At 41.9% G+C, this 12,680-nt stretch overlaps 1 protein-coding gene across 1 annotated transcript in view; it reads right to left on the bottom strand.

The window, feature by feature from the left end:
- Positions 1-4,436: 4,436 nt before the first annotated feature.
- LOC133098422 (histone-arginine methyltransferase CARM1-like) overlaps positions 4,437-12,680 on the bottom strand; it is a 254,019-nt gene continuing 245,775 nt past the window's right edge. Inside the window, exon 13 of the mRNA XM_061201230.1 lies at positions 4,437-4,470. Within this exon, the coding sequence (XP_061057213.1) occupies positions 4,437-4,470 (34 nt within the window). The remainder of the gene's footprint in view (positions 4,471-12,680) is intronic.

A 12,680-nucleotide genomic window follows, 5' to 3' on the forward strand; every position in this document is an offset into this window, starting at 1 on the left:
AGGCAGAGATTCAGATAGAGGCACCCAGCTCTCATCCCATGTCTCCGCTATTCTTCACGTCACGACTCCTGGGAAGAGCTGTCTAGATACACTCTGTCCACTTTGTCATCCTCCCCTTCACTCTTCACCCCTGAAATGGCTCTTATCACGGCCACTGATAACTTCCATGTGACTGATCCCAACGGCTAAGTCTGTTCCCATCATATTTGGCCTCATAGCCACATTTGACACAAATTGTTCATCCCTCGTCCTTGAAGCAATTTCTTCTTTTGTTCTGTCACTCGTTCCTCCTACTCTACTGGGCAAACTGCTGAGGCTCTCTGGCAGACCCTTTCTACTCTCTCCAACTTTTCAATGTTAGAGTTCTCTGCTGTGGGCTCTCTTCTCTTCTCTACACTGTCTCCCAGGGGACCTCATCCAGGCCTGTGCTTTAATTCCCACCTGCATGCTCTGTGGCTCTCCCGCCCCTACCTCCAGACTGGGCTCCCCTTGAGCTCCAGATGCACACATCTAACTGCCTGCTCTCAGCTCTCCTCTGACACAAGCGGCCATCTCAAGCCCAACATGCCCACAACACAACTCTTGATTTCCCCTCCCAAACCTGCCCCTCCCCTAGTCTTCTCCATCTTAGTAAGTAGCCCTTTGTTGCTCAGACCAAAAACCTGGGAGTTGACCTTGATTCTTCTTTTTCCTCTCCTACTGACAGCCAATCTATTGGCAAGTTCTGTTACTACTGTCTCCAAAATAGATCCTAAATCTGGTCGCTTCTCAGCATCTTCACCACTAAAAACCTTGCCCTAACTCCTCACCACTCATTTGTTCTATGCAAACAGCTTCCTAATTGATTTCCCTGTTTCCATTCTTGCCCACATACTATCTGTTTATCAAAAGCAGCCAAAGTGAACCAGTACATGGGATAAATCCAGTCCCATCACCCTTCTGCTTCAAACCTTCAAATTGCCATTATCTCTGCGATAGTAAGTACTCTGCAGGTATTTGTTAACAACTGAATAAGAAAGAAAGAGACCCAGTTACCAGTTTGATGCACAACATAGAAATGTACAAATACTGAAGCACCAGGTGAGAGCAGGACCAGCATACTCAGTGGGTACAGAGCCACCCACTGGAGTATGCGCCCTCACTACTCAAGCATGGTCCATGGCCAGCAGCGCTGGCATCACGGCGGAGTGTGTTAGGAATAAAGAATCTCAAGTCACACCCCCAGACCTATTGAATCAGATTCTGCACCTTAACAAGCTCTCCAGGTGATTCATATGCACATTAAAGTTTGAGGAGTAGCACCCACAGACCACTTGCATCTCCATTTCCTGCCCTAGCCCAGCACCAACTTCTCTAACTGACCATTAGGGCCAAGGAGGTCAACACACCTGCTCCTCATTTGTAGCATCACTCAGTGGGCCTGGCAAGGCAATTCCGATTGCCCACGGGTTTTGCCAAATTGCAAAACCTAAAATTGCCAGTCTCCATGCACATGCAAACCCAGTGTGCCCGATTCTAAAGCTCATGATGTTTAACTTCTCCATTTTTGAAAGCACATGGCCCTGGAGTTTTTGTTTTGATAAACACATTCTTTCATTCTAATTTCTAGGTATTTCCCAATACCTGGGAAACAGTGCCAGTCGCCTCCGGTGCTCCTGAGGTATAACTGCTTTTGTTGTGTCCCCCAAATGATCTCTCTTCCGGTGAGTTACAGATAAATGGGATTTCCATATTACTTCATTTATATTAATATAACACTGATGGATTTTGTTTTTAATGGAAACAATATACTACAAATATTAAACTAATATATTTTTATTTCTTCCTTAAGTCATCACCCTTTAGTTCATCCTTTACATAGACTTTTTGATCCAGGGCAAGAGGTGAATGAATGAAGGAATGAGTAAATGAATGAGATGACTTCTTCAGCCACAATAAGTTTAAAATTAGGTTATGAACAGAAAGTGGAATTTTCTAAATTCCTTTCATATAAAAGAGACACAGACAAGAGTTCCTTCTGTAAGTAGATAAGATGCTACTCCATATTGGACAGCTAGATCTTGAGACTGCTATCCTAAGGTAGAGGAATACGGTTATAAAGCAGGGGAAGGAATAGCCGCTCCTGCCCCAAGGAATTATAGGTTCCAGAGGGGGGAGAGAGTGGTAGATGGGGGTGGTCAGGCATGTGCCCCTTTTCCTCTTATAATTGGAAGCACAGAAATTTTAGAAAGGGTATCAACATGGAGCTGGGAAGAGAAACCAATAAGAATCTATTTCCTATGGCAATAAAATATGATAATAGCTATATTTAATGATGCAGGCACTGTGTTAAATGCTTTATGTATATCACTGCATCAACCCTCCCAAGAACCCTATTGCTATTACTTCATTTTAGCAGATAAGGAAATTGAATCTCAGAGAAGGCAGGTGACTGGCTCAAGTTTATATGTCTAGTAAGTGACAGAACCAGGATTTGAATCCAGCTACACTCTAACTAAAGAGCCCTTACCTTTAACCATGGTGCTATTATGTTACTTTCAGTAATAACTGATGTAGAACTTGGTTGATTTGCCTGCCTAGGGTCAGTTGAATTCCTCCTCCACACTGCCCCCAAAGAAACCCATGCTTGAGACAAATCTGATTATGTCACTCCTCCAGTTAAAAAACGTGGAATGGTACCTGGTTCCCTGTCTGCAGGGTAAAGTCCAAAGTCACCATGGCATACATCAGGAGAGGAGCCACTGAATGGAACCCGGGATAAACACTTGTACAGAGAGCAGTTACCCTCTTCATTGTCTAATTTCTTCCCCATCCCCTGAGATAAGCTCATGCATTCAACCAGCTTTTGTATAACAGCACGACTTAAAATGGCGTCTCTCTTCTCCATAGCTGGATATTCACATCTGAGCAAGGCACTACAGCTCACCTCTGTGGCCAGGGCGTGTGGTAAGTGCAGCTGCACAGGGTCCTGTGGTTTAATGCTCTGTAGTTGCTGTCCTGAGATCCTTAATACTTTTATCTTTGAATTTGTGTTTTGTCAGTGGAGTATGCTGGGACTACAGAGCACGCGCCTGGGGCTGGTAGCTTCGGCTCACAGGGGGTCCTGCCTTCCCACTGCCTCTCTGGGATCCATCCACTAAGCCCCAGGCTCCGCCTGGCTTCTCCCTCCCTGCCCCTGCCCCTGCCCCTCTGACTACAGTAGCAACCAGGCAGGGTGGCCTGAGTTCTACTGTTACACTCTGCCCTTAGGGGGGTGCACGGCACAGGTAGAGTTGGAATCAGGCATGTGTCCAGCTGTTTCCAGAGGTGGGGAAGAGAAATGCTAGTTCCTGCTCAGGGACTGAGCTCAGTCTGCAAATCTGTGGGGCCCTCGCAGCCACTCTCAGTACTCAGTACTGGGAAGTCACAGTCTCTTGCGGGGTCACCCATCCACTGTGGTTTGGAACAATAAGCTCATGAAAGGGGAGACGGACTCATCTACCCAGGCTGGGTCTCTGCATCTTTTTTTTGCACTGGGTGGTACAAATTATGAAGCCTGCTCTGTCTATGGCTCTCTGATGTGTTTCATTAAATATAGTGGAACTGTCAAGTCACAATAAAATGTGACATTAATGTTACTTCCAAGGGTGCTGAGTGCAAGACACTAACAATTTAATAAGTTTAGGCTTTTGTATTGACCTATGTTAATGTGTGATTTCATGCTATTTTGCATGGCAAGGGAAGTTTCTCGGAATTTATTTGATTGCTAGATCAATGTGAAAATGCATTATCGGCCTGCCTTGAGCATGGCCAACTGTTGACCTCTCCAATTAAGCAGACTTGAGAATGAAAATTCAATTATAATGAACAAACGTTTCTTGAACACTTTCTATGAGCCAGGCCCTATGCCAGGCCCTGTGGGGAATATGCACATTTGTGAGATTTGTTCCTATCTTCGGAGTGCTTGCAAGCAAGTGGGAAGAGGGAGACATACATGTGTGGATGACTACGGTATAATACACCATCTTACCTTATAAGTGCAGAGGAAATGGAATTAGTAGTGCGGCTGGACTGTTTGTAGGCAGCCCCTCATAAGCAGGTGATAGTGGTTCCTTGCCTTATGTCCATTCCCCTTCCTGGGGAATGGAACCCTACTTTTTTTCAGGCTCAGTCCATCTCCAGCTCAGAGATAAATCTTGTTCAGTTTAGCCCCTCTGTAGTAATCCCATGTCTCTCGTCACTGACTGGTTTAGAGGTGGGCATGTGACTCACGTCTGGCCACGGAAGCATGAAGGCAAGGCTGTGGGTTGCTTCTGAAAGGCTCTTTTGCAGTACAGAGAGCTTTGTGGTTAAGAGCACAGACTCTGGAGTGGACTGCCTGGTTTACAATCCTGGCACCATCACTTACCAGCTGTGTGACATCAGGAAAATTACTTAACCTTTCTGTTTCCATTTCCTCATCTGTTCAGTGGGGTTAAAAATAATACATACCTACAGGATTGCTGTAAGGATCACAATTAGTTTATGTTTGTAAAGTGCTTAGAAGAGTGCCTGGTACATAATAAGTGTTATATAAGTGATAACCATCATATCTTTAAGAGGAGACACCAGAAGTGACAGTCTCTTCTTATGACCCTGGACATCGGTGTGTGTAGATGTGACTCCTGTAACTTTCATGGTCTCCTTGTGCCTCTTAAGGGGGCTGACCCATGAGGGAGGATGGCAGAGCCAAAGGAGGGAAGAACCTCAGTCCTTGATGAAAACACCAAGCCACTGAGTCACCAATCCTGGAGTCCACTCTACCTCTGCACTTCTTGTTCTGTGATATGATAAAGTTACAGTTTTTTTTCAGTCAGCGCCTCATTTTACTGGCAGTCAAAGGCACAATTTAACCTCTACAGCAACTGCCTGGTGTATGTCCTGGAGCTCCTTAGCCTGTGTGACCTCTAAGTCCCACAGCTGTCCTGGTTGCACTTCCCGAGATGCGGGCTACCTCAGAGCAGCTCCTGACATCAGCTCCTGACCAACTTGCTACGACTCCCCAGGGCTCTGGCCTTGTCTTAATTATGATGTGATGGCTTCATGATAGACTGAGGTTTCCAAGGTTTCCCTAAATTCAGAATCTACTCTTGATATTCATAGGGGACATGCTTTGAGGTCACTTTCAAATTTGCAAATACTATGGTAATGTAATTTCCACATAAAACACAGTAAATTAACACTTAGTAAGTACTTCCCTTTGATTCTTAATAATTCTATAAGATATAGGACTGGAATAAGTAGTAAAGTTACTAGATTCCTCCATTAAAGTAAGCTCTACTCTACATCATTTGTTTAGTAACACTAAGAGCTTACTTAAATTTCTAAAAATAGGGTGAAGATGATGACAAACAATTTTTAAGGAATACCTCAGGATAGTTATTGATGACATGGAGATGCATCCTCTGAGTTATTGACAAAAAGACCCTCCCTATCATCCACCCTTGTAGCAGGTATCTGTATCAAATTTGTGCTTCAGCACAAATTATAAATTATAAATTCATAATATTTTAGATCTTCAGGACTGTTCAAAGATTGGGAAATAATATCAATGTTTTGAATCATTAGAAGTCATGGGTTTCATCTCTTGTGCCCACGTCTATGGATTGATAATGGCTTCCTAGGGTGTCAGGCTGAGAAGGACTGTGAGGTCACATCAGGGTTCGGTGGGAAAGAGTGTGGGGATTGATTATGAATGTCTGCCCCGGGTGTGGGTGGAGGCAGTGGCAGCAGCCATACTGTGTTTCTGTAATCCAGGGTTTACAGTTTTTTGAAAAGCAATTAGAACACTGTCAGGCCTCATAAATTGTACCAATGTTTTCTTAGGTCAGTCTCCCAAGGCAATAGAAATAAAAACAAAAATAAACAAATAGGACCTAATCAAACTTACAAGCTTTTGCACAGCAAAGGAAACCATAAACAAAACGAAAAGACGAGCTACCAAATGGGAGAAAATATTTGCAAATGATGCGACCAACAAGGGCTTAGTTTCCAGAATATACAAACAGCTCATGTAACTCGACAGTAACAACAACAAAAACAACCCAATCAAAAAGTGGACAGAAGACCTAAATAGACATTTCTCCAAAGAAGACATACAGATGGCCAATAAGCACACGAAAAGATTTTCAACATCGCTAATTATTAGAGAAATGTAAATCAAAACTACAGTGAGGTACCACCTCACACTGGTCAGAATGGCTATCATTAAGAAGTCTACAAATAACAAATGCTGGAGAGGGCGTGAAGAAAAGGGAACCCTCCTACACTGTTGGTGGGAATGTAAGTTGGTACAGCCACTATGGGGAACAGTATGGAGGTTCCTTAAAGAACTAAAAATAGAACTACCATATGATCCAGCAATCCCACTCCTGGGCATATATCCAGACAAAACTATAATTCATAAACATATATGCACCCCTATGTTCACAGCAGCACTACTCACAATAGCCAAGACATGGAAAAAACCTAAATGTCCATCGATAGATGAATGGATAAAGAAGATGTGGTATTACATACATACAATGGAATACTACTCAGCCATAAAAAACAACGAAATAATGCCATTTGCAGCAACATGGATGCAACTAGAGATTATCATACTAAGTGAAGTCAGAAAGAGAAAAACAAATACCATATGATATCACTAATACGTGACATCTAAAATATGACACAAATGAACCTATCTATGAAACAGAAACAGAATGATGGACATAAGAGAACAGACTGGTGGTTCCCAAGGGGGAGGGAGTTGGGGGAGGGATGGAGTGGGAGGTTGGGGTTAGCAGAGGTGAGCTATTATATATAGAATGGATAAACAACAAGGTCCTACTGTATAGCACAGAGAACTATATTCAATATCCTATGATAAACCACAATGGAAAAAATATTTTAAAATGTATATATAACTGAATCACTTTGCTGTACAGCAGAAATTAACACAACACCGTAAACCAACTATACTTCAATACAAAAATATTGATTGAAAAAAAAAGAACACTGTCAGGCCCGATTCCATTATTCTGATTACTCTTAACTTCAGGATAGATTTATTTATTTTATCAATGTACATTTATTGAGCACCTTCCATGCACTGGGTGTACCGTTAGGCATTGTGGAAAATTAAAAAGTGAATCAGTCTCTGATCCAAGCCACAAAGAACCAGTTAATAGAAGAGAAAGATGTGTGTGCTTATGGTAGGAAGTGATAAAATGCTGCATCAAAGGGTTCGTTCAAGAAGGGAGACACAGTAAAGGTAGGAAAGGGTACTTTTAGAGAGGCACGCTGGTGAGGGTGAGTTGCAAGGAAGCCTTGCAGTCTAGGGAGTAAGACTGTTGGCATGGATAGAAGGAGAAGGCTATTTCAAACTGAGCTGCCAGAAGGAGTGAAAGCACCACAGTGGAAAGCTGACGGCTGTGGGTGACCGGCTGACTGATGAGAATATGTAACTGCTCTTTATCCCAGGTTCCCCCACGGAGTGAGCAGGTTGCCTGTTGGGCTTCATTAGATTGTGGTGCTGACGTGACATCCACTTTTATAAGGGTTGTTAAGCCAGGGGAAAACCCACTCTTTAGAAAGATCATCTTCCACCACCATTTGAAGTGTGACATACAACAAATGTCTTAACGTAAAGGAGAGGCCTCACTGGTGTCTCACACTGTACATTTTTATTGTAAACCTAAGAGGACTGACAAAGGTTCCATCTTTATTTTCTTAACTACACACAGAGTCATCAAATTTTGCCAATGAAGAACATTCCTGACATCATATTATTCCATGACCTGAATAAAGCAAAAATTCTTTAACACATCGCTGAGCTAGGCACTAGCTATTGATTTACTGAAAATATTTGCAAGAACAGATTAAAATTGCAAATAGATCACCCCTCACATGCTCTAATGTCATGTCATACATATGCATACGTTATAAACATGAGGTAGGATTTTGTTCAATTTCTTTTTTAAATACTTCAAAAATTAAAGCAACGTTGTTGGCTTTACTATAAAAAAAAAAAAAAACAGAAAAGAAAATCATTCTTAGGCTACATGCAGAAAGCTGTTAAGGACCAGTCCAGGTAAAGAAGCACCAAGAAATAGATTTGTCAGTAAAATTAGGATGCACATTTTAAAGTTAAGGAGGAAAAAAGGAATTTAAATAAACCTAAACATCCTTGTAAAATTTAGAATGCATGTGAACATGAAGGATTAACTTGCATGTCAAGGGACTTCTCAGGGCTTCATTTACTTATGGCTTGGCTTGTCACTATCTTCTAAGCAAACCTAAAACAGAGAAGGTGATTCTGTGACACTGAGTAATTAAATTCCACCAGATCCAAAGCTACAGGCAAGCTGGTTGTATGTTCACGTCCCCTCCTTCCCTCCCTGCCCCCTCTTACTTCCCTCTTCCTGCTCCATGCCGTTTCCTGGAGTTTTTATGGGCAGCCTTAGATCTGTATTTACCCACTATATTTAGTGAGTTTGATTATGCATAGCCTAAATTCAGATCTGAGATGATGATCCAGATTTTTGTTCACTGAAAGACTTTTTCTTTTTTTATAGGTTTACAGCAAAGACTAAGCAATGACTCTCTTTTCTTGCTATTCAATAGGCTCGTTTTGCCTCAGGGCTTTGCCCTTCCTGCTCTCCTGCAGAAGGCTCTGCGTGCATGTCTGCCCAGGCTGGTTCCTTCCTCACATTTATGTCTTCACTCTGCGGCTACCTCTTTGGAGAGGCCTAGAAGATCACCCCACGTAAATAACACCCACCCCCAATCCCTGGCCTTGCCACTGCCCAGCACATCACTCTGTTCATTTGTTTTCTGCTATCCCTTTTTTATTCTTGTAAGTTTTTATATAATTAAAGTATTTTTATAGATACAGTAAAGTTCACCCTTTTTAGTGTCCAGTTCTGCAAGTTTTGACAAACACATAAAGACATACTGCCACGATTACAATCAAGATCTAGAAAAATTCCATCGCCCTGCACAATGTTCCCATACCCCCTTTATAGTCAACCCTCTCCCAACCCCAGCTCTGATCTGTTTCCTGTATCTACAGTGTTCCCTTTGCCAGAATGTCATAGAAATGGAGTCATATAGTATGTAGCCTTTTAAGTCTGGCTTTTTTTCACTTAGCATAATGTAGTTAAGATTCAGCTGTATTATTACATGTATCAGTACTACATTTCTTTTGACTACTGAAAATTATTCCATTGTATGGATGTTATTCATTCTCCATTTGAAAGACATTCCCACTATTTCCAATTTTTTGTGATTATAAAGATACAATAAACATTCAAATATAGTTTTCATTTCACTTGTGTAAATACCCAGGAGTGGGATTGTTGGGTGATATGGTAAGTGAATTTTTAATGACAGAAGAAACTATTCAACTGTTTTCCAAAGTGTCTGTACCATTTTGTATTCCAACTAGCAATGAATGAGAGTTCCAGGAGCTCCATGTATCCCTCAGCACTTGGTATTGTCAGGATTTTTATTTTAGTCATTCTAATAGGTGTGTAATGGTATGTCATTATGGTTATAATGTGCATTTTCCCTAATGACTAATGATGTTGAACATCTTTTCATGTGCTTATTTGCTATTACACCTTCTTTGATAAAGTATCTGTTCAAATCTTTTGCTCTTTAAAAAAATCATTATTTTCTTATTATTTTCCTTATTATTTTTGAGAGTTTTGCATCACACTTTCTTTTGATATTCTGGGTACTAGTTTTTTTCCCAGATATATGATTTCCAAATATTTTCACCCAGTTTGTGACTTTTCATTCATTTTTAATTTTGATAAAGGACAGTTTATCATTTTTTTCTTTCCATGAATTATTTCTGGTGTCATATCTATGAAATTATTGTCTAATCCAAGGTCACAAAAATTTTCTTCTATGCTTTACATTTTACTCTATGATCCCTTTCAATCCCTTTTGAGTTAATTTTTAGAGATGGTATGAGATATGGAAGGAAGTTTTGTTTTTTTTTTAAATGGCATACTGATATCCAATCATTCCAGCACCACTTTTGAAAGACTATCACTTCTCCATTGAGTTGCCTTTGCAACTTTGTCGAAAATCGATTGACATATATGTTTGGGTCCGTTTCTGATCTCTATTTCATTCCATTCATCTACATGCCATCCATTCATCAGTACTGCACTGCCGTGATTACCGTAGCTTTCTTGTAATTCTTGAAATCAGGTAGACATTACTCTGTTTATCTTTTTCAGAGGTTACCACTATCTGAAATTATCCTATTTATTTGCTTACTTTCCTGATGTCTGTTGGGAGACATCAAACCACGAGACCAGGGAGTTTGTACCTATCTCATTCTCTCTTATACCCCAGCACTGAGAAGAGTGCCTGGCACACAATAATTACTTAATAAACTGGTTGAAAAAAAGCACAAAGGAAACCAATATTTAACTTGAGGAAATCAAGGGAACTTAGTATTTTGGGGGAAGAAGGGTCAAATTGTTTTGTGAGAAGCCATGAGTAGAACAGAGGCTTGGCTTGCTGTGTGAGCATGGAAGACTAAATGCTCTTTGGGCCATGGCATCTTGGTCACAGTTCTTTTAGGAGCCATCAGGAGCTCCATGGGGCCACATTCATTCACTCATTCATCAAGTGTTTATCTAGCACCTAATGTGCTTGATACTGCATTACACTGCATTATAAGCGGCCGTAGGCAAAATCTTGTGCTCAAGGTATGTGGCGTTGCAGACAAATAAAATAATAATTGAGACAGAGCCATCCAGGTGCCCTAAAAGTGGTATCTGCACAGGGCTCTTTGAGTGATGTGGGCGGGGCATCTCAGCCAGCCTCGGGCTTGGGAGGCTTCTCAGAAGTGAGCAAACTTGATTAAGGCCTCAAGTTTCAATAGGAAACTTTGGGCCCCAGCTTTCCTTAGTGGGACTTGGCAACAGTACCTCAGAGCTCTCTCTCCTGGTGCTCTCAAGCAGCTTCAGCTGTTTCTGCGTTTGGGGCACCCGTGGTGGTGGTTTTATGGATTAACACTCTCTTGGTGCCCTCTACTTTTCCTTCGTGTCACTTAATTGCAGTTATGATGATATAATTAATTATGCAGATAGCTATTTAATGCCCACTTCCCTCCCACTACAATGAGAGCTTCATGGAGGCAGGGGCTGCACCTGCCCTGGTCACAGCCGCATTTCCACAGCCCAGCACAGTGAGTGGCCCAGCCAGGTCCTGGGACAGACTGTGTGGGACGCTAATGATGAAGGACTAGTCTCACAGTTCTTGGAAAATCTACTAGGTTACCGGAGAACTTTCCCTCCCTGAGGAAGTAGTTTTGTGCCTTTGCTCACTTTTAGGAACAGCTGTAAGCTCTTCTTTTATTTTCAAATTACTTTAAAATAATTAATAGTCAAAATAAAAGTCCCCCCGACCCTGCCCAAGGAGAAAGAGAAACTTTCACATTATGTGTAATGGTGGATGCTCATGTGTTCAGCAATTAATTTGTTGATCTTGACATGTTTTTAGGATGTCACTGGTGGCCAGATGGTATTGGGGATCTGCCAAAACCCCAAAATGAATCTTTTGTTTTTGTGTGTCAGTAGGGCCTACTGTGCCCTAAAAATGGGCAGAATAAAAAGCAAATGGAGAGAAAGTTATTCTGAGGCTGTATTACCAATTGTTCCTCTGGGTAATGCCATTTATTTTAATTCTCCCAAATACACACATACACACACACACACACACACACACACACACACACACACACACACACACATACTCTCTCTCTCCCTTGGGCTGCTGCTTCTCGGTTGCTGCAATAGCAAACTGGAGTTGCATGTGGGGGAGGAGGAGAAGGGTATTAACACTGTTGGACATTTAACTAAGCACCTACTATATACCAAGTGCTCGTCAAAGATTCTGTCAGTTAGCCCACATCTCCATTGAGGATACCGAGGCCTAGACATCAGGAAGGGCTGGTGAAGAAATATAGTCAAGATCTGTGATTCCCAGGGAAGTTACATTTTCAAGCACCTCATTTGCTTAATTAAATACATGAATCAGACTTGCTGCTGAGTGAGGGAAAAGGGGAAAAGGAAAGGCACCTGCCCCTTGCTCCACTGTCCATCTGTTTGACAGGGCTGTAGCCATCTTAGGCATCAGAAGACCTCTGACACTCTCACTTTGACCTTGCGGCTACTGTGTTTATGTCTTCGTGCGAAGCAGGGGCTGGCCAAGGCCCGGGCCCTCTCTCCGTGGTTTTCTGGTTCAAACCTTGGTCTTGTGCGATGAAGTGGAAGGGGGACTCAGAGTTACTAGCTTACGTGGTTCTTTCATTCAAAAGTGGGTTTTCTGAAACCCTACAAGAATTCATTTTCTTTTCCAAAACCCAAATGATTCTGTTTGGAATGAACTACAAATCAACATCTATATACTCAGAGAGAGAGCTGGTGAGCCAAGAACAGGAAGAAAAGAAAGTGACATTTATTGAGCATCAGTTATGTGAACTACTAAGTACTTGGACATGTTATAGATCCTTGCAATCGCCTGGTGAGGTATGCTGTTTATCCCATCTTACAGATGAGAAAACTGAGGGCTAGGCAGGTTCAATAGTACTGGTGAGTAGTCAGCCTGTTCTCTCCGAGGCCAAAACCTGTGCCCTTTGCTTAACATGGCAGGAT

This window comes from Eubalaena glacialis, chromosome 9 (assembly GCF_028564815.1).
Source record: "Eubalaena glacialis isolate mEubGla1 chromosome 9, mEubGla1.1.hap2.+ XY, whole genome shotgun sequence".
Classification (NCBI taxonomy): domain Eukaryota; kingdom Metazoa; phylum Chordata; class Mammalia; order Artiodactyla; family Balaenidae; genus Eubalaena; species Eubalaena glacialis.